This window comes from Carassius gibelio, chromosome A13 (genome assembly GCF_023724105.1).
Source record: "Carassius gibelio isolate Cgi1373 ecotype wild population from Czech Republic chromosome A13, carGib1.2-hapl.c, whole genome shotgun sequence".
Classification (NCBI taxonomy): domain Eukaryota; kingdom Metazoa; phylum Chordata; class Actinopteri; order Cypriniformes; family Cyprinidae; genus Carassius; species Carassius gibelio.
The window spans coordinates 17566527-17587435 of record NC_068383.1 but is presented as its reverse complement, the minus strand read 5'-3'; the positions used below and the strand labels follow the sequence as shown (position 1 = coordinate 17587435).

General features: G+C 37.9%; 1 protein-coding gene across 4 annotated transcripts in view; it reads left to right on the top strand.

Annotated features, from left to right (window-relative positions):
• Positions 1-2210: 2210 nt before the first annotated feature.
• Positions 2211-20909, top strand: part of LOC128026358 (fibroblast growth factor receptor 3) — a 42946-nt gene continuing 24247 nt past the window's right edge. For 3 of the 4 annotated variants that reach the window (XM_052613422.1, XM_052613421.1, XM_052613424.1), the window contains exons 1-4: positions 2211-2809; positions 8152-8348; positions 16905-17171; positions 19929-19994. In XM_052613422.1, the coding sequence (XP_052469382.1) occupies positions 2658-2809; positions 8152-8348; positions 16905-17171; positions 19929-19994 (682 nt within the window). In that variant the 5' untranslated portion in view covers positions 2211-2657. The remainder of the gene's footprint in view (positions 2810-8151; positions 8349-16904; positions 17172-19928; positions 19995-20909) is intronic. The other variant, XM_052613423.1, reaches the window with a different exon arrangement.

The following is a 20909-nucleotide window of genomic DNA, read 5'->3' as shown; positions in this document are numbered from 1 at the left end:
TAATAGAGCCATTTAACATCATTAGATTAACTACAGGGCTCAAAACAGAGTGCAAGACTTTTTTTTTTCTTTTTTTTTTGGCCTGATCACTGAAAATATCTGTAAGAAGTTGTAAATACATTTTAGTCACTGATCACATGTCTTTTCCCTCTTTCAGCCTTTACAGCTGTAGCAGTCATTTTTACCACATGCTGCCAACAAGGCACTAAAATTCCTGTAAACACCCTTGTCGGGGTCATAAGTCATCACTTACGGTGCTGCATCCAACTTGTCAATCAATAAAATCAATCTTCTTTCTCAAGGCTCTAACAGATATAATAATAGTGACACTGCATTAGTTTTCACAGTAGATAGCATTTTGAAATAGGCTAACAGGGGTTATTATTGAATGGGTGATGTTTATGTGTCTTTTTACTGAATGTCTTTAACCCTGGTGTCAGAGAACAGAGTGTTGATGTGACCAAGGATCCTCATGTTTGCATGCTGATTTTACCACTCACAGGCTAACAGCCATCCTCTTAAAACAAACACAGATGGACAGCTAAGAACTCTCCGTCTGCTTCCTTCACATGTACACACACTCCTCTGGTAATTAAGAAGAGCTTTATTCTCTTTATTGTCTCATAAAGTTCTCTCGGCAAACATGTTTGTAGCTTTAAAAGTAATTGAGACATTGTTTTGGAGATTATGCTACAGAATTACGACTCTTGACATCATTTGGTGCTCGCCTAATCAGCCTTCAGGAGACTCGTGACAGCTTTATGACGTGAAAAATCAACACACACAATGGCAGAAACACAAACCACACACACACACACACACGCACACCTGTACAGAAACATAAGCAGAAATACCTGATCACACAGCCTGTAATTACACACACACTTGCATTTCTAGTTCCTGTTGAAGAAATGACAGCAGCTTGAGATGTCTGCAGGTAAATAACTCAAAACATAGAAGGGAAGGCCTTAGTTTAGGGGTATCAAATTAGTTAAAAATAAGTTAAATTAATGCAATAAAAATATCATGCTTCTATAGGAATGTTTTGCCTTGTGCTTTTATTCCCAGCAGCAAGTGATTTTTTGGTGAATTATAAGTGACATGAAATGACAGACAGTCAAAAATATTTTTGCTAGTAAGGTATATTTTAAGTTCATTTTAGTTTCTCATCACTTTAAATGCTGAATCGCTTTCTTCACTGCACAATATGAGGTGTGACCCATGGGACATTAAAGTAAAGATCTGAGTTGACATTTATAAACGCTATTCTGTGACAGGATATGATATATACAACATTATCAGAGTGTAAATTATGTAATGGCTGTAAGTGTGATTTTAAAGGATTTCTGTCAACAGTTTTCTGGGCGCAATCGTCACAAGAGAGATAAAAAGTATTTTGCCTCTCTTAAAGCAATTAGAAAGGTGGTTTTTGGGACATTCTAAAACGCTCAATGTGAAAAAAAGCTTAACGTGTACTAATACAGTGATATTAACAGACCAAACTCACTAAACATCATATTAATAAAGTATACTATCTATGAAAAATCAGATGAGCCCTGAATATGAATGCAACACGTTTAATAACACGTTAAGCCTTTTCCCTCGCATAGAAAACCATCATAAGGCTTAACGTTTTATTAAACGAGTTGCATTTTTTTGAAAATAGTATACTTTATTAGTTGTGTTTATGTTTAGTGAGTTTGGTCTGTTAATATCACTTAGGACATTAAGCCACGTTAAGCGTTTCGTTTTAGAATGTCACGTTTTTTTATTTTTTTTATTTTTATTTTTTGTATATTTGTGCTGTGTAAATCTATTACTTAATAACACTTTAGGTCTACTTCTGTCGACGATAAGACCAGCGTTTGCTATGGTTACCTCCTCAAACAATGGCCACGTCTTGCCAAGCTCATTTATTAGCCCTCACTGGACTTGTATTCAAACTTTTGTTCTTACTATAATGCTGTCATACCCCCAAACCCCGCTATAAAATCTCTCCCAGAAAAGAGTATGAACAGCAGAATCTTTGCTGTTTTTATGATTGTATTTCTGCTGACTCTCTCCACGGTCCATGGCGTGGTTTGGGTTCGCTGAGCGCAGCTAATTTGACAGTGAGTAAGTTGATTGAATATTCGGGTTTGGTGTGGGAGGCGCCTGCGGCTCTCTCTCTCTCTCTCTCTCTCTCTCTCTCTCTCTCTCTCTGCCCTGAACTCGCAAGGGGGGCGTCAGGCGGCGAGCACTGCACTCGCAGCAGGGACGCCGTTTGAAATCCGATCCTAGTTAATTTTTTCCCCTCTCTCCAGAGCACGGTGCTCAAACTGTTAGTGGGAGTCTGTGAGCCAAGCTTTCACACAGCACCAAACGTCCCGCACTTCACAACCGACCCAGCGGCGCAGCGAAGCAGTTGTGCCCGGACAGCGCAGCGGAGAAGAGCGGAGCTTCTTCCGTAGGACCCCGAGACCCTCTTACGAGCCAAAACTACATAGGTGCTCCTTTATATGATACAGTCTAGTGGGGCTTTGATACACTTTTCACCGGTTTTAAGGACTGGACAGAGTCGGACAGCTCAAAGCTGTGTGTGAATACGGCGTCTTCTCAAACACTCCTCTGACTTCACGTCTGTTCACGCCTGGATTTGGAAACTTGATTGTTTTTGGATGATTTGCCCCCTGAATGCAATTCACGAAACATCTGGAAACGACCTCGCAGACCAAGCTTTCTCAACAACAACAACAAAAAAAAAACTGACAAATCTATTTTTGTTTTGTTTTTTATCTCAAAAAGGATTACTGTGTCAAGAAGGAATTTGGTGAGGATTTATAATTATAATTCTTATTAGCGTATTACGTTATTATATTGTCTTTTACAATTGTCCAGTAGTCTAATAGCCTAATGGAATTTGTTATAAATATACAAACATGAATTTTGAAATATTCAAATTAAAAAAAGTAAATACTCCATCATTATAAAGTTAAGGCTGCACTGCATCATTTATGTGCATGGACGCAAAGCAGCATCAGAGCCGTCTCTAATATTGGCTTCTATAAAAGCTGAATGGCCTCAAATACTTCACTAGTTTTTATGTGGCGTTAAGTTTTGACACAGAATTTGAAGCAGACAGCTGCTAAGACCAGTCGTATTTCAGCTGTGTATAATAGTCTTATTCCTCATGTTTCTAGTTATTTCCTTTGTCCAGGTCCAAAACGTGTTTTTCAATTGGGCTATTGATTCAATCAAAGCCTTCAAGGGAATGGAAACAAAGTTTTAGTGTAGAAGTGAGCTGCGGTGACATGTGGTGTGTTGCCGTATCGCTTACAGTCGGACAGGTGTTGCGGTGTGTGTGTGTGTGTGAGTATGAGTACTGCGTGGTCGAAAGCAGCTCCACAAGTCTCGAGGAGAAGCCGCACCTGTGCTGAATTAATGTACAATATGGCTCAATTCAAAATGTTTGCGGTGTATAATTTAGCCTGTTGTGTGGCAGTCATTACTCATTCACAAACTAGCCTTTAATATGTCAGCGGCTGGTCTTTGTCATGTAGGTGTAAGTGTTTTAATGGTGCCGAAACCCACCATGAGATGTGAGGTGACAGAAACACAGGCTAGTCAAGGGTTATATCTATAACGCTTATATCAGCCAATCTTCCTTGTGAGCGCTGTAACGCTATTCGTGGTGCATGAGTTTAACACAAAACTGTTTATAGCTACTGTATTCCCTTCAGAGACCATAGAGCCATTTATATTTTAACCTGTCGAAATCTCAATAACTGGTTAACTGTGAGTCAGTTGGCGTGTCTTTCTGATGAGAGACTAAGCCCTTTACAGCTTGATGTAGTATGACGCATTTCAAAACCCAAATTACATCCATTTCTTCTGCGGCCACCTCAGCAGGGCTTCATTTGTGTTGTTTTTAGCTCACACTGAAGAGAACCTCACCAGTTTTTCCTCCACCGTACCCACCGGCCATCTGAAAACAATTGTAGCTATTGGAGTGAATTAGAGTCTCTGGAGGTGTTAACGCGGGCTACTGGGGGCAATTAGCCACCTCATGTACTAGAGTCATTCAAACCCGACAGGAGTCCGTGGTGAGAACTGACTAGGATGTAAACTGTTAGGTTTCCTTACTGCCTTGATAGGTTTAGGGGTAGGTTCAGGGTTAGTACCTAGTTATTACCTAGTTATTGCATATTACATAGTATGTACATGAGGAACAGGACTATAAAATAAAGTGCTACCAAATAATCTCAGAATCTCTGAAAACTCTGTAGAAACTGTAGAAACAATTGGTTAAAAGGATGAAAGTCTCCCACATTTAGAATGTCTTTGCCTTTTTTGGGGGTGATAATCATTACTTTTCTAGTCATGTGTCCCCTGCACTTATCAAACCAGCCCTGGAGGAAATAGTAAAGGTCTCTCCAAGTCACGCACAACTCAAATAATAGAGATTGTGTCATCAGGGGAAAAAAATTGGCTCTTTTCATTTGGAACCTCAACTAATTGTGACCCATAGAGGACCGGTGCAGGCTCAAAATCAATACGCCACTCTGTGGACTGTCGAAAGATTGAGAGTTGAAGTCCTGAATGCAAGTCATCAAACTCTCTCTCTCTCTTTCTCTAAAGCTCCTAATGCTTTCTTTAGACCTCATAAGCTACCGGCAACAGGTTAATTTAATATATATTATAAACTTCAATAAAAAATGTGCACAAGATCATTAAACACACAATGCAGTCCAAAGGCTAAGAAAAGCATGAACGAAAACAAGGCATATAATAAAAAATGGACAATGTTACTGAGCTCTCTAGCTGTTTCATCCTTCTGTTTTTAATTACCCTTATGTTTTCTTTTTCTATGAATGTTTTTGTGGACAGTGTCATGCCATATGCTTTATGTAAGCATATGAAATTATGGATTTAATGCTAGAAAGCACAGAAAAGTCACTGGCTGAGAAGCTTGGAGAAACCCATAATTTCACAGTGACACACATCTGTAAATGTGGTTTGTAAATTGCTCCTCTTTGATTTGAGTGTGTTTGATGTGTTTAAAAGGGTGGGTTATGGAAATCTCACCGTTATTCAGTTGTCTACATTGAAGCAATGCACAAACCTGTAGCCACACACACCCCCACACGTGCGCTGACAGAGAGCCGCAGGACGGCGAGTGAAGTACTCGGAAGAGGATTACAGCCAAACTCTAATAGAGACACCTCAGACTTTCAGACTTTTCATCTGCTGTCTCTCTCTCACTTTCTTAATCTCTCTCTTACTCTGTCTCCCTTCTAATCCCTATTTTCATTGGCAGATTTAGGCTGGGCTGGCAGTTGACATGGCTGCACAATTACTGGAGATTACTGACATTTTTGAGTCCCAGATTTGTTGCAAGGTGTGACTAGCGTGTGATGGGATTCTATTAAAACCCTCTTTCACCCAAAACTATTAGACATTACACGCATAAACGCCCAGGATTTGACAGAATATTCTTGCACTGCCTTGTTCATGTCCGTAGTCATTTTGCTTGCCGTTAAAAGAGCATTGAATTTTTTTATACTTCTGTATGGGTCACATACAGACATAAAAAGATATAGACAGTAAAAACATAGAAGCTAATTTTGAATTATTGGCTAGAATGATAATCATAATATTTCAATAGAGGCCAAATCAAATTCTTCAGTAATCCCATAGATAAACATTGACTTTTTTAAAGAGTTAGAGTTTTGCACACCACACGGCAAAAGACTACTGCACATTAGTCATGTCACGCAGTTCCAGCTGCCAGTACCAAAAAGTTTCATTTGCACAGAAGTATTTGCAATAAAGTTTGGGGTCGATTATTTTATTTTATATATGTTTATATTTATTTAGGATGAAATTTTACAAAAACATTTAATTTTTTTAAAGAACTTTTTAAGTTCTTTTGAACTTTCTATTCAAGGAATTATGAAAACAAATATTAAGCAACTTAACTGCTTTCAACTGCTTTCAACATATTAAGAAATGGTTCCTGAATATCAAATCAGAAATCAGAATGATTCTAAAGGGATCATGTGACCCTGAGGACTGGAGTAAAGGCTGCTGAAAATTCAGCTTTACCATGTCAGGAATAAATTACATTGTAAAGTGAATGAAAATTTGACATTACTACATGCAGCCTGGGTGAGCCTAAGAGACTGCTTTTGCTTTTGCTTTAGCTTTTTTTTTTTTTTTTATATATATATATCTTTCAGACCCCAAACCTTTGACTGATATGTGTTAAAATAACTCACTATAAATGCATAGGTAAGATACAAACAGGCACAGTTCGGTGTTCAAACTACACAATGTTATTTGCAGTAACAGCTATTGCACAATCATCCATTCATTATCACAAAATAAACTGCAACAGGATAGTGTTGTATCGCCCCAGAGTGGTTTATTTTGCGATAAGGATAGCTTACTGCACATTTTCCCATTTAGTACACTGCTTCACATGTAATAGACATGTAATTTTGATTTTGAGCAGAACTCAAATAAATCATTGCCTGTGGTAAAACGGTCAATTATACAGTTTAGTGGCCTTAGACCACACAATGCTGTGATAAACCAATCAAAGTCAAGTACTCCAAAAAAAATGCTTAATAATATGAGATAAGGCTTAGTCCAAGAATCTATCAGTTTATTTTTGCTTAAGGGGCTGGATGTAGGATTGACACCGAGTGGTTGAACTAGGTACTGCAGTCCAAATTCAAAATATTGGAGAGGGTTTTTTTCAACCCAGTCCCTCCTCCTCAGATTTGACACATACGCAGATTGACGCTCTCATCCATTTAATTTGCCAGCTTCCATGACTGAAATTAAATATACTGTGTTTCCCGCCAACTGGTAATTCGGGTTGCCGAAATACAATTTGGTAAACTGGCAGTGAGCGGGTTTCACAAACCAAAACAAAGACCGACATTCCAGCCCGGAAAGCATATTTTCAAAGGAGAAGAACTGACTGAAGCATCATTTTTCAGATAAACAAATATATTAACTTAGCATGTTTCTTAAATATCTGCAAACATATTATGGTATTTTTATGCTTTAGTGCAGTCAGAAATTTACAACACCTTTAAGGCCTCTCCCCTACTTTTAAGCTTTGTTACTATAAGATAGTATGGCTCCAGAAATATGCTCAAAAAACACACCTACTATACACACTCCAGAAATACGCTCCACAAATATACCCTTCTCTCCTACAACAGCCAGCGCTGATACACTATCAGCCCACAGCACAGTGCATGCTTCTCCTCTGCCGGCCAGAGAAAACACTGAGTTACTCAACACACCAGCCCGGCTTTTCTCTTTCTCTCTCTTCAGTATGTGCTGACCAAGAATTGAGCGTCTGCTCGTCAAGGGAAAGAAAAACAGCGCCACATAGCCTCAGGAGAGTGTGTGTGTCTGTTCGAGAAGAATGCCACCGTTTAAACTTAAAGCAAACATTTTGTGTGTCTAAACCAGGGCTGTTCTGAAATAACAGGAGTTCAAGTTTAAAGCAACACAGAGTCTTCTCACATTCTCAGCGTCTTTGAGTAAAAACCTCTCAGTGGGGAATAAAACCGTACAGCCTACAGTGTGTGTGTGTGTGTGTGTGTGTGTCTGTGTATTTAAACTTCTTTACATTTTTTTGACTCTCTATGTGGCAAGACGCGCACACACACACACGCACACATAAGTCGGAGAGTGTGAGGGGAGCATATATTTTCTTTAGAGAGATAAGTGTGTTTGTGTTAGCTTAGTGAAAGATGTGTTTCAGAGTAGACCGACCAGAGAGAAGAAGAAAAAAAGGGAGAATAAGACAGCAAAAGAGAGTTTACAACAAATCCCAGTCTCGTCTAAACTAGCGCGGGAGCAATAATATGAAATCACTTCATTTCATTTGCTCGTGGCAATTGTGTGTGGTCGTCGCACTTTATTTCTCAATTTACGATATATGCAGAGAGACATTTTTTACGTCAGCACAGCATTTCAATAGAGTGTTTTGAAAGATTTGTCCCATGTCAAAATAACAAAGCAACAGGCCTAAGTTTTATTGAATATCTCTGAGCATTTTTACTTTTCATGCTGTTATAGGAAGTGTTTGTTCAGTGTTCCTTCTCTGTTAGGTCTCTTATGACTGTTGAATATGTTTTTGTGTTTCAGTGTCTGTGTGTGTGGCAGCGCTACATTGACAGCATGTGTGGAACAGTGGAGGATGTTTGAATCTAGTCTCCGTGGTGAGGACACTCGTCCACGCATCACTCGGCCCGGGATGGTCCCGCTCTGTCTCCTTCTGTACCTCGCAGCACTCATCTTCCCTCCGGTGTACAGTGCCCACCTGCTGTCCCCAGAGCCCACAGGTCAGACATTACAAATCACCTTCTCTGTCTCATGCTCATGAGTTATTACAATGCATTTTACACACCTGGAAAAGTCATGGAAACTTTGAATATATATAGTGTATAAACCAATCAAAGGTTTGGGGTAAGTATTTTTTTATGTTCTTTAAGGAAGGCTTATGCTTAACGACTGCATGATGATGTGAAATACTGTAAAAACAGAAATATTGTGAAACAGTATTGTAATTCAGAAATGAAGATGGACACAGTTTTTATTTTATCCTGTTGTATTTACTCAGTGCAACTTATAACATCCAAGTGAAAGATACAACAACAAAATGTCAGAGAAAAAAAAAAACCGGAATCACTGAGTTGGAGAAAGGATAGCACCAATTTTGTTTAACCACCTTTTGCTTTAATTACATCTTTTAATCTGCTGGGATGTCTCTACTAACTTTACACATCTAGACTTTGCTATATATGCCTTTCATCCAGTTTGAAGGGACGTCCCGATCCAGGGAGGGCCTGTGTTGTGATTATTGTGATCACAAAATGTAATTATTTTAGATGGGGGTGATTCATTTTTATACCCACTGTAGATAAACCAAGATTGATTTATGAATATTTTGTTCTAATAAACAGATTCTGTTTATTGAATATGTCAAAATCACACATTAGTCTGAATCAGAACAAGAAAGTTATTTGAAATGATTGGAAATTTCATTTCTATAGGGATTATATTGGTAATATACATTTTTGCAGTTGTGATTTGTTCTGAAATATTTTGTTGCCTACGTTTTCAGTAAGTCTTGTATAGTGGATGCAGTGATGTTTCATTTGTAAATGAATCAGTTAGTTCTCTTAAATAAATCAGTCAAACTCTGTTCATACACTAAATGCTTCATTTTAGTTCATCTGAATCTTTGCATCTCCATACTCCACTAACCTCTGATGCACATCTTTTTTCAATGCAAGCACTTCTCAAATGTATTGTTTTGGACACTTTCAAATCGTGTGTTGCTATTTATCACATGCTGAAAATGAATAGGTTGTCAGTGATTCTGTGTTTTTAAGGAGCTTGGGTTACAGCCTCTTCGATTGGGCAGTTTGTAACGGGCTGAGTTTGTACAGTGGCACAAAGTTGGTATTGTTGCAATGAACACTTGTGTAGTTGATATTATGTAAACACACTTTGTCCTTGCCATTGATTTATTATCCTGCAGTTGACGGATGAGGCCCTGCAGAGTGGATTACATGACAGCTAAGTGCGTGTGTGTGTGTGTGTGGACCGAAAAATAGCTTATCACTCCAGGAAGAGTGTCTGAATTTTCTGCATATGTGGGCAGGCATGAGAGGCCACGGTGTTGATCATTCTCAGTTGTTTGTTAAAGACAGGTTTCTTGGCTGAGTTCACCTGAGTCTCTGTTGTGTTTGGAATCTAGACGGCTCTACTAAACATGTTACAGTCACTTAGAAAATACAAATGAGCTTGATGCTTTCTTGGCCCATTTCTCCGCTCTGTGAGTGTGTGTTGGGAGAGATCATCTGATTGCTGGCGGATCTGATTTCTCATACTGATAGCAGGTAAATATTAGGAGACAGCGAGAGAATTACAGTTAATGTTCACACATGGTCCAAAGGAGAGAATGCAGAAAGTCTTCAGCAAAACCACAGCATAAACAAAGAGGGATTGTTATGAGACCAAAACCTGCAAACACTTCACCACCCAGCTCCTTTTCCCTTCTAATCCTAACCACCAAATCCCCTGTTTCTCTCTCTCTTTCTTTATATTCCACTATTCATGTTTTTATGTCTTTGTATCCAGTCACAATAAATTTAGTTTGATCATTTCAGACAGACAGATAAATGAAATAAGCCACAAGAGGCTGCTCATTACAGTGAAGTTAACGTAACTAGTATAAATGGATGTAAAGTGGCTGTTATGATGTATACTGTATGTATAATGACAATATAAGGCATAACATGGTTCGTCCAATTAGAATTGATAATTAGAAATTGAACTATCCATTTTATAAAGCAGAATATCATGTCCTAATTCCTTGGTCTTAAGTCTTGATATGCAATACAAAGTAAGTGTGCGTTTATGCAAAACTGCAATTTCTTAAATGTTCATTATGTTTTAAACAGACATTATATTGCAATTCCTTCTTATTACTAACTACTTACAATTATGTAAAATTTTAGACATGTTTTCTTTTGTTTTGATGTTAATAGTGGGGATTTGTTCACTTCATGAAATGCTATTTGAAGCTCACTGCAGGACAGCAGATGAGTTATTAATGAGAAAAGAAACACATTCTACAACCACCTGTTCACACACACAGAGATACTTCCTTATACCAGATACCTGCGCGGTATTGCACACACCTGTACATACAGACAGAGGCAGAGGCGTGTGAAGCACGTACACACTTGCTGGCCTGTCACCCTGTAGGATGGGTGTCTTCAATTTAATTATCAGTTCCCCTGAAGGACATTACTTAGATACCTACATAAAGTCATAAGTGGTAAAACAAACGGCTTGGTGTGTGTGTGTGTGCATCACAGTGTAGCAGGACTTGCTTCATTCCTGACAGACTATATACACTATATATATACATACATACATTCATACATACATATATATTATGTCTAATATACAGATCATAGTTAGCATAGAATTTTTTTTTTTTTTCAAAACCTTGCAGACCCCACAATTTGGGGTGTTTTAAAAGGTTTTCTTTAAGGGTTTGCGTTAGCCTCTAGTAATTATAAGTAGCTTTATATAAAAACAATAGAAGTCTATGCTAAGTCCTCACTTAGCCAAGTCAACGTGTGTTTGAGTGTGTGTGTGTTGCTGATTTCCCTCAGCTCCGCTATACCACTTCTGGCAGTCATGAACAGATGGCAAAAGTTATGTGCTGTAGGAAGTCCAACAAACACACACACAGAGACATGTACACTTCTCCTTTACCACCCATGGAATGAACCTCTGCCTTGGCAATATTCCTGGTCCAACACATAGCATCCCACACACACATCCGCAACAAACCAGTACTTGATGTGTCGCACAAACAGCAGTCCGTCCATCAATCTCCTCTGGATTTTGGTTAGATTTAAACTTTGGCTTAGCATCTTATATATTAAGCTTCTCAGGAACACAGAGTCCTCTATGATGGCTGCTTTCTCTCCTGGGATGCTTATAAATAGTTTATAGAGCATTAATAATGCATTAATGACAGCGTAACAAAGCATATACCGCACATAGATCAGTTTGTAACTGAAAGTGATTAAATGCTGGCTTAGTTAACAGTGTGCAAGCATTAAATGTTATAATGTTACACGAGGACAGCAGGCCATAAGAAATTTTTGTTTTCAGTTATTAGCCATTTATACTGTGTGATAGACTAAACAGTGTGTCACATGTTTAGGGGAACCTGTTTTTGTTTTACAAAATTTGAGTTATAAATGGATTTGCATATTCATGTTAATACACTCAGACTGTGTATGTGATTTGGGATCTTTCTGAGCAGCTGTTGCCAGTTGCTTCTGGGTATCATTGGCTGGAAGGAAGCAAGGCAGAGGATTAGTACTTTTCCTGCCCAGTAATACCTCATCTCTCTCTCTCTCTCTCTCTCTCTCTCTCTCTCTCTCTGTTTTCTATGAAAATGCTGTTTCTATTCAAACTAAAAGATGGATTGAGTAAAGGGGGCAGCCGGGCATAGGCCAAAGAGAGGTGACGTGGTTGTGTGTGTATTTGCTTGAACGCTTGTGTTTCTTTGAGGCCAATTTAAGGTCACAGAGTTAAAAGATTAACATCTCACTCAGCTCATTTCTTATTCTGTCACCATCACAATGATGTTATTTCACTTTGTTCAGACAGTTAAGACAACTCATTTGGCTTTACAGCACATTTTTAACAATACAACAATTTAGTATAGACCCATTAATGTTGGCTAAAACAAAGAATCAGAAAATGAGAATTTTTTTTTTAGTTAAGCTTTATTTAAGGTGTCATTGCTACAGTGTAATTATACAATTGAGTATTGAGTAATATTAATAACATGTGCTAACTTTAGGGTTAGGATTAGGGTTTGGTTTGGTTTGGGTTAGTTGCTTGTAGTTGTGCATAATTTAAATTGATGTGACATGTAGTCAAGTATGCTGTCCCATTCTCTGAATTTGTGCTCTGCATTTAATCCATGCAAGTGAACACTCACAACAGTTAGTAGTGAACACACATACCGTTTTTGTTAACCCTAATTCTGAGGAAATTACTTAAGAGACAAAACTGGTTCTGGATAAAGACGTTTGTGAAATATCCAAAGCTATACTGACGTTACTTTAGATTAAGAGCATGTTTGTTCATTTTACGAGCTGCTGTGATGTGTTTTGAGTGTGTGTTATGTACAGTGTGTAGGGTTTGAAACTAGGCCAGTTCATCTATGGAATGACAATTAAGATGGTTCGGTCCCTGATTGCAATGTTGTGTGTGTGTGTGTGTGTGTGTGTGTGTGTATGGTTGTGTGATTGTTAGAAAGTTTGGCTCAGGCTCTGGATGGGCTCTGGATGTTCAGATCACCCAGTTTCCATTATTAATTAGCACGCTGATGCAGGAGGTTTTGTGTGTGTGTGTGTGAGAGAGAGAGAGAGAGAGAGAGACGGTGTGTCCCTGAGGAAAGTTGAAGAAAGCTGCTGCCTTTAGAAAGCCTTGTCTACTCACACACACACACACACACACACACACGCCTCAACAGGACAGAATAAAAGAGGTATAACAAGCTGCAAACTCTCCTCTGTCCAACTCTTTTTCTGTCTTAATCCTAATCGTCGTCGATCGTGTCTTTCTCTCTTTCTCTCTTGCCAGTCTCATTCAGAGGAGGATCTGGCTCAGAAACGTGACATTTTTACATCCGGCATCTGCAATTAACAAATACAGTGGATGCAGACTCCAACTTTAGAAAGATGCTTCTTTTATGCAACAAGATTGGATAATGTTGAGACGGAGGGAGCGGAAAGGAGAAGTGTGCATGAGACTGTGTGCATGAATGCTTGTTGTTCAGTATGAAGGTCAGACAACAGTAGGGGATGTTGACTGAGTGTATCACGCCAAACGGCCGAGAGCAGCGGGAAACGGCAAAAGAGCAGACTGGCACAGCTCAAGCTGGTGAGTGTGTGTGTGTGAGTAGATAAAGGTGCAGACTAATTACCTGCTATAAATCAGCTACATGTTATGATTACACTGTGTCACAATAGATTGTTTCAGCCATGACATACTAAATTGTGAACGTTTTCTGTAAGGGGTAGGTTTAGGTTTAGGGTTGGTGTAAGGTGATAGAAAACACAGTTTGTACAGTATAAAAACCATTACGCCTATGGAAAGTCCCCGTTAAACCACATATATCAACGTGTGTTTGTGTGTGTGTGTGTGTGTGTGTGCAGACTCTTTATCCTCCCCCCTCATTCTCTTGTTTTAACCTGTCGTTTTGTTGCAACACCCAAAACAAGTAAAACCAGAGACTGTTAGTCGTACACACATTTATCACATGCTGTCAACTGTATGCGTGTGTGTGTGTGTGTGTGTGAGAGAGAGAGTGAATGCTGGAATGAACAACATAGGGACTCAATATACATCCCTAAAAACAAGCAAATAAATCAAGAGGCCACATTAACCCCCACCCAACACACACATGTTTGTGTTTGTGTGTGTGTGTGCGTGTGTGTGCTTGTGCATGTGTGTGTGTGTGTGTGTGTGTGTGTGTGTGTGTTTGTGCGCGTGTAAATCTTTTTTTTTTTATTATTCTAAAAATGCTAAATGCTTACATACAGTATACAGTTTAAAAGTTTGAGTTTGAAATAAATTAATACCATTATTTAGCAAGTACACATTAAACTAATGAAAAATAATTTGTACTGTTACAAAATATGTCTGTTTTAAATAAATATTGTTCTTTTGAACTTTATGCTCATCAAATAATCCGGAAAAAAAAGTTTCCACAAAAATATTAAGCAACACAAATTTAATATTAAGCAGCCAATCAGTATATTAGAATGATTTCTGAAGGATCATGTGACACTGAAGACTGGAGTAATGATGCTGAAAATTCAGCTTGGCATCACAGGAATAAATCACATTTTAAAATGTATAAAAATAGTAGACAATTATTTTCTATTATAGTAAGATTTCACAATATTACAGTTTTTACTATTTTTGATCAAATAAATGCTGTCTTAGTGAGTGTAGGAGACTTAAAAAAAATAAAATAAATCATACCGACCCCAAATGTTTGAACAGAAGTGTGTAAATAATTGTATTTTTTTTTCTTATATAATAAATATTATATTGAAAGTAGCAGACATCTAAGATGTGTTTACATTTAATCAACTAAATGCACACACTTTATATTAAACACACACAACTATTTTTGAATTAAATGTATAAAAAACTACTGTTTTCTGATTACTGTTAAAAATGCCCTTCTCACCCAAATACACACAGAGTGTTGACCTGTTCGTTTCAGTCAAATATATTTCAGTGACTGCTGTGTTGCCCATGGCAGCAGGTTTTAAATCACATCTCAAATATTACCCTGCACAACTCTAGCAAAACACAAAAAAAACCTTTCATCTTTTCTGCATGATCAAAGGAAAACTGTCCTCAATTCATGCATGTGTGTGTGTGTGTGTGTGTGCCGAATATAAAACAGTGCTTGAATCTACAGTGATTATGGAAATACATGAAGCTGATTATAGAGTGAATGTATGATTACGGGCTTTGGAGGACAGTAGTGTTGTGGTCACGAAGGTCAGGACATTGGTTCTCATCCGGGATGGTTGACCACTGCTGAAATCTAGTAATCTAGTTTTGCCTTTTGCTTTTAGCCTTTAGCCAATCAGTGTTGTCATGATGTCATATCCTGTGGTTCCAGAGTGATGTCAAATTATATTTACGGCTCAAAACCAGCAGATATCCAGTCACGTACTTCAGCCGAGCAACTACCATTTACATGAGTGGAAATACAGTATATAGCAGAAAACAGAGACATACTCTGCATTATGAATTTCAGAGCACGGTGGCACATAAAATGAGGCTTGTATAGCCTAACAGTTAACGGGGTCTCACCTGATCTGTGGTCCTCCTAGAGAGTTTACTATATCAGCCTTGTAAAACATCAGCGCTCACACTGGCTCTATTCTCCACACACCTCCTGGGAAATATGGGAACACACAGTAGCCATTTATGATATTTATTTATAACACGTTCCCCACGCACATTAGTGACTTTCACGGGGCCCGGCATATCTATCACAAATGCACATAAACATCTCATACACTCCCTCTCTTTCACAGGATATAGAATAGACACGAGCACACACAGCAGCATTTATTCACTGAAGGAGCTGCCGTCTGATGTCAGCACTGTGGTGCCTCTGGATTTGAGGGGTGTAGAGGGGGTAGAAAGAGGTACAGAAATGAGTGAAAGACAAGATGAATGGCTGAGAAAGGGGACAGAGAGGCAGATGTGATGGCATCAAGAGTGAAACACAAAAGAACTGATCAAAGAGATATTAACACTTCTCGTGGCCTTCAGACAGCCTCAGATGGAACTGTGTTTTTGGACTTTGCACTTAACAGCGCATGTGTATGCGTTAACATGTAGCGGGCGATCTTTAATTCATACACCTCGATTCTGTATTCCACTCGAGCTTAGTCTTGTCTGCAAGTCTTCTGTCAGCACACTCCTGACCTCATACACACACAAACACACACACACTAGCACAACATTTATTGAATATATCAGTATTTAAGTCTGTCACTACTCAACCCGGAGATGAATGTCACTTTGAAAAGAGAGAATTAAAGAGTGATAGAGATGCTACAAAAAGACAACCAGGTTTTATAGAGGTGATGGAATAAAAGACAGGGAAAATAAAGGAGACTGTCAGAATATATTATTCTAGCATGTTGCATTTCTGTATTTCAGTGGGTCTCCATGACTCACTCAGATGAGTGTTAATAAACATATTTGTTTATTTTTTCCTGTTGTGCATTTCTATGATTTTTAGACCCGTCTCTAAGTAAGAATATAAGTGTTTTATTATTATTATTATTGTCATTATTTATTCTGTAGATCTGTCTGTCAGACTATACTAGATGCAATAGTAACTATGTTAATCAAGGGTTAAATTCCTGTATTGGTAGATTATGGCACCAGCAACGCTGAAGACATGGGTTTGACTCCCAGGGAATTTACAGAAACATACTTTGTGCATTTACCCAAATACAGATGCAAATGCTCGACCAATACAGTAAAACTTTAGATAAGGGAACACATATTAACTATTAGCCTTGCTATAAACATGTAAACTTGCTAAAATTACTTTCAAACTTTTCTATGCTCTGAAAATATTAAAGTGGACGAACAAAATGGACACATTTTGGAATGCAGTGACATGACACATTTAACATAGCCTTACTAAATAGCTCAATAAGTACCTTTGGATGAAATATCTGCATAAATTCATTCATTCACTGCAGACTGAATTTACTCCATTATCTCTATTTTCTCTCTGTTAGATTGGGTGTCGAGTGAGGTTGAAGTGTTTCTGGAGGACTACGTGTTAGGAGTCGGGGACACCGTGGATCTTTCCTGCACACCGCGTGACTTCCTGGTCCCCATCGTGTGGCAGAAAGACGGTGATGCCGTGTCTCCTAGCAACCGTACGCGGGTGGGGCAAAAAGTGCTCCATATCATCAACGTCTCCTATGAAGACTCAGGGGTGTATTCCTGTAGACACGCCCACAGCAGCATGCTGCTTAACAACTACACCGTCAGAGTCACTGGTCAGTCTCTCCCAATAATATTTAAGTAGTGTTGTTGTTTTTTTAGTACAGCAGACTGTAGTGCACAAGCTCAGGCATGCAAAGCATTAAGTAGAAACTCGCCAGTCAGACTCATTCCCAACAGGCAAACAGGTCTTGAGACATACCCCCAGCACACACCTACAGGCTGACTTGACGTTTATCATACAAGCATAATAACACACACTCGAAGGCAGAATGTTAAATAGTCCACATGTTGCTTAATATTCCACATGGACTGAACAGGATTGTTTTAGACAAGGGCTTTACCTGAATAAAAATGAGGCAATTACATAGGGCCTTCTTGGGAAAGTACAGTGGAAAATGGCATATTTCGGTCCCTACAGATTTAAATCAGTGTGAAATATTCTTAAATATTAAACTACTAGAGTTGTTGTTTGTCTGTGCGTCACATGTGACCCATTGAGCCGGCCTGTCAGGTATTGTTATCTTTTACTATACAAACAAGTGTCACTGTCTGTTTATAATGGAATCTGAACACTGCATTCTATGTGGTACAGTATACACTAAAATGTCTATTTTAGTATAATTTAAAAGTAGCGATACATTTTGCATTATACAATGCTACACATTTCAGATGGTAGCATGCTACATAACTGACACGTGATCTGAATTTAGCAAGTGCCGTTTACTTACGGGCCTAATGATTAAAAAAAAAGAAAAAAATATATAAACGTTTTATAATAGGAACATTTGTTTATTAAAATTAAATAAAATATATTTATAAAAAAAGTTAATCTTTTTAATCATGCACAAATATTTTAACATTTGTTAAAATAAATCAATAATAATTAAACTGCCATTAATATTACATTCAGTTCAGTTTGGCTAATGTAATTTCGACCCATACTGAACATCTGCCTGATTTGCACAGTATATATATATATTAAATACTAGTAGAGGTATTATATTATGCTTTTCTGAATATGTTCATACAGTAATAAAAATATAATTAAACTCTTAAGACAAACAGACATTACATGATAGAATGATTTGTTTTTGTGTGACGTGTGTGTGTGTGCGTGCTTGTGTGTGTGGGGGGGGGGCATGTTTTTGTGACATGTCAGGACACAACTCTGTATAATGACATGGGTATGACACAGGTATTACAAGGAGAGGGTGACTTATGAGGACATAACCCATGTCCCCATTTTTCAAAACGCTTATAATACAGGATGACTTTTTTTGAGAAAGTAGAAATGCACAAAGTTTCCTGTGAGGGTTAGGGTTAGGTGTAGGGTTGGTGTAGGGTGATAGAATATACAGTTTGTACAGTATAAAAACCATTACGCCTATGGGATGTCCCCACTTTTCACAAAAACAAACGTGTGTGTGTGTGTTTAAACGGTAGTTTGGAGTGATATTTGGTTCCCTAAACTCGTGGACACAAGCTGATCTGCTCATTGACAACTAATTAGAATGTAATTATATTGAATCACCTCATCATTTAAAGCAGATGGAAGTAAGTGCATGGGGAGAGGTCTTTTTACCGACATGTGTTTGGCATTAGGCCAGGGCAAATCGGCTCTCATTCTCGCCAGCGTCTGGAGAAAGACAGAAAAAAAAAGGGAAATGGGCACACAACCTGCACCAATTATCGCATGCCGATAAAGAGTCCACAAGACAGCAATATCCTGTTCTGCACACTTTAACACAAGACGTAGCTACCAGACACATTGACAGACAGTTCATACAAAAAACATCATTAATCACCCATATTTCATTCCAAACCTGTTTGAGTTTCTTTTGTCTGTGGAACATAAAATAAGATGTTTTACAGAATGTAATGTTCCATACAACGAAAGTGAATAGGGACTAGCTTGTGTGCTATATTCCAAATCTTCTAAAGCTCTGTGTAAGGAACATACAGAAAAAGAAAATGTTCTTTGCTTTTCATGGTCCTGCATATATTCTGATAATGTACTGCTAAATGTTTCACACCAAGTTTGACATCAATGACATCATTTGTTTGCATTGGTTTTGTCATTGACGTCTTATGCAGTTTTTAACTTTTGGGTCTACTAATCCTTTAAAAACATGTACCACCACAGAAAAACAACAAACCATTAGAAGTTAAAACATTTTTAAAGACAAACCTTCAGTAGCAGCTGAAGACGGTTAAGCCACAAAACAGGAAAATATAGCATAAATCTGAGGGTTTGATTCAACTAACACTGTGAAAGCCACACACAGAAAGCTTCAGTGTCCCAGTAACAGCATATCTTTAGCACTAAATAAGCCTAGTGTTGGATTTTAGATTAGGGTATTTTAGGAGTGTGTGCTGTACAGTGTTACCTGTGTACTGTAAATGTTCACAGAGGAAGAGCTGAAACAGAATAATCTATTTTTTAGGGTCATTGCGGGGTTTTTTGTCCCTCTGACTCTGTTCATTTAGAAGCAGGATATAAGAGTGTGTGTTTGTGCACGTGTATTTCAGGACGTGTGTAAAAATACAGCTGTTATCAGAAATCTCTGAGACGTTTTACTTACTGAATCTCTGCTAACATCTGCCATCCATTAACCGCTGTGTATGTGAGTGTTTGAGGGTGTGTGTGTGTGTGTGTGGGTGTGTGCAGTAATTGATTTTGATTTGTTATCAGTTTATTTTCCTAATTCTGCAGATCATATGAATAGGTTCATTGTTCATACAGAAAGGCCACTGTACTGTGTAGTAATGAAATCGTTCTCTCTCTCTCTATGTCATTCTTTCTCTCTTAGACTCGCTGTCCTCTGGTGATGATGAGGACTATGATGAAGATGAGGACGATGCAGGTAATGGAAATGGTGTGTTTCACCCTCTTATTTCTAATTTTAATACTCTTTTTTGATTGAGATTTCATGGGGTCTCTCTGTTGTGTAATAAATGCATGAGATTTCTGTCTTTTCTAGCTGGAATAAGGTTGCTTCTCATTTCATCAGCTGCTTTTTTCCCCCACTTGAAACTAAAATGCAAATTCTCACAAGAAATCAAGAGAGGAAGGGAAAAGAAGAGAAACAGCTTAAAGTCTAACAGCGTCAACTGAAATGTGACTCAGAATCTGAGAAAATGCCACAGTCTATTTGACAGTGTTTAACAAGTAAAGAAAGAAACTAGGAAGATTTAATTTCTTAATGTTTTAGTGTTGGTAGGTTCTCAACTCAGTGACACAATTAATTTATAAAAAAAATATATATGTTAGACACGTTTTGATAAATGTCTGTGCAGGCAAATATGTGTCAGTATAGCAAGAGAATCAAAATCACTGGTTCTTTCCATATTTAAAAAAATATGCAATAAAAATAGAGATAAATGTAATCATGTTGATATACAGTTTGTCAATAGAGTAAAAAATTAGATGCAAATCTTAAACTTGAAAACTAAATGAATTTTTTTTACATTTTGTCATGGAAACATACGTTTCAAATAAAATAAAAATTTAAATAGATTTAAAGAAGAAAAAAGCTAATCAAACTAAGTCTTAACTAAAAAAACATAACAAAAATCGAATTAAAAATAAAAGTCTCTACATGAGACACATAAAAGATTATTGGCATCGTATTCTGAGGGAGAACACTGAAATTCTGGAGACTTTTTCCATTTTATCTTTATTTAAGCTCATTGTTCTGTAGGAGAAAAAACAGAGATATGGAAGAGATCTTATTTGTGATTTTTCACAAAGAATGAAAGAGAGAGTAAAGGGAAGGGAACTGAAAGCTAAT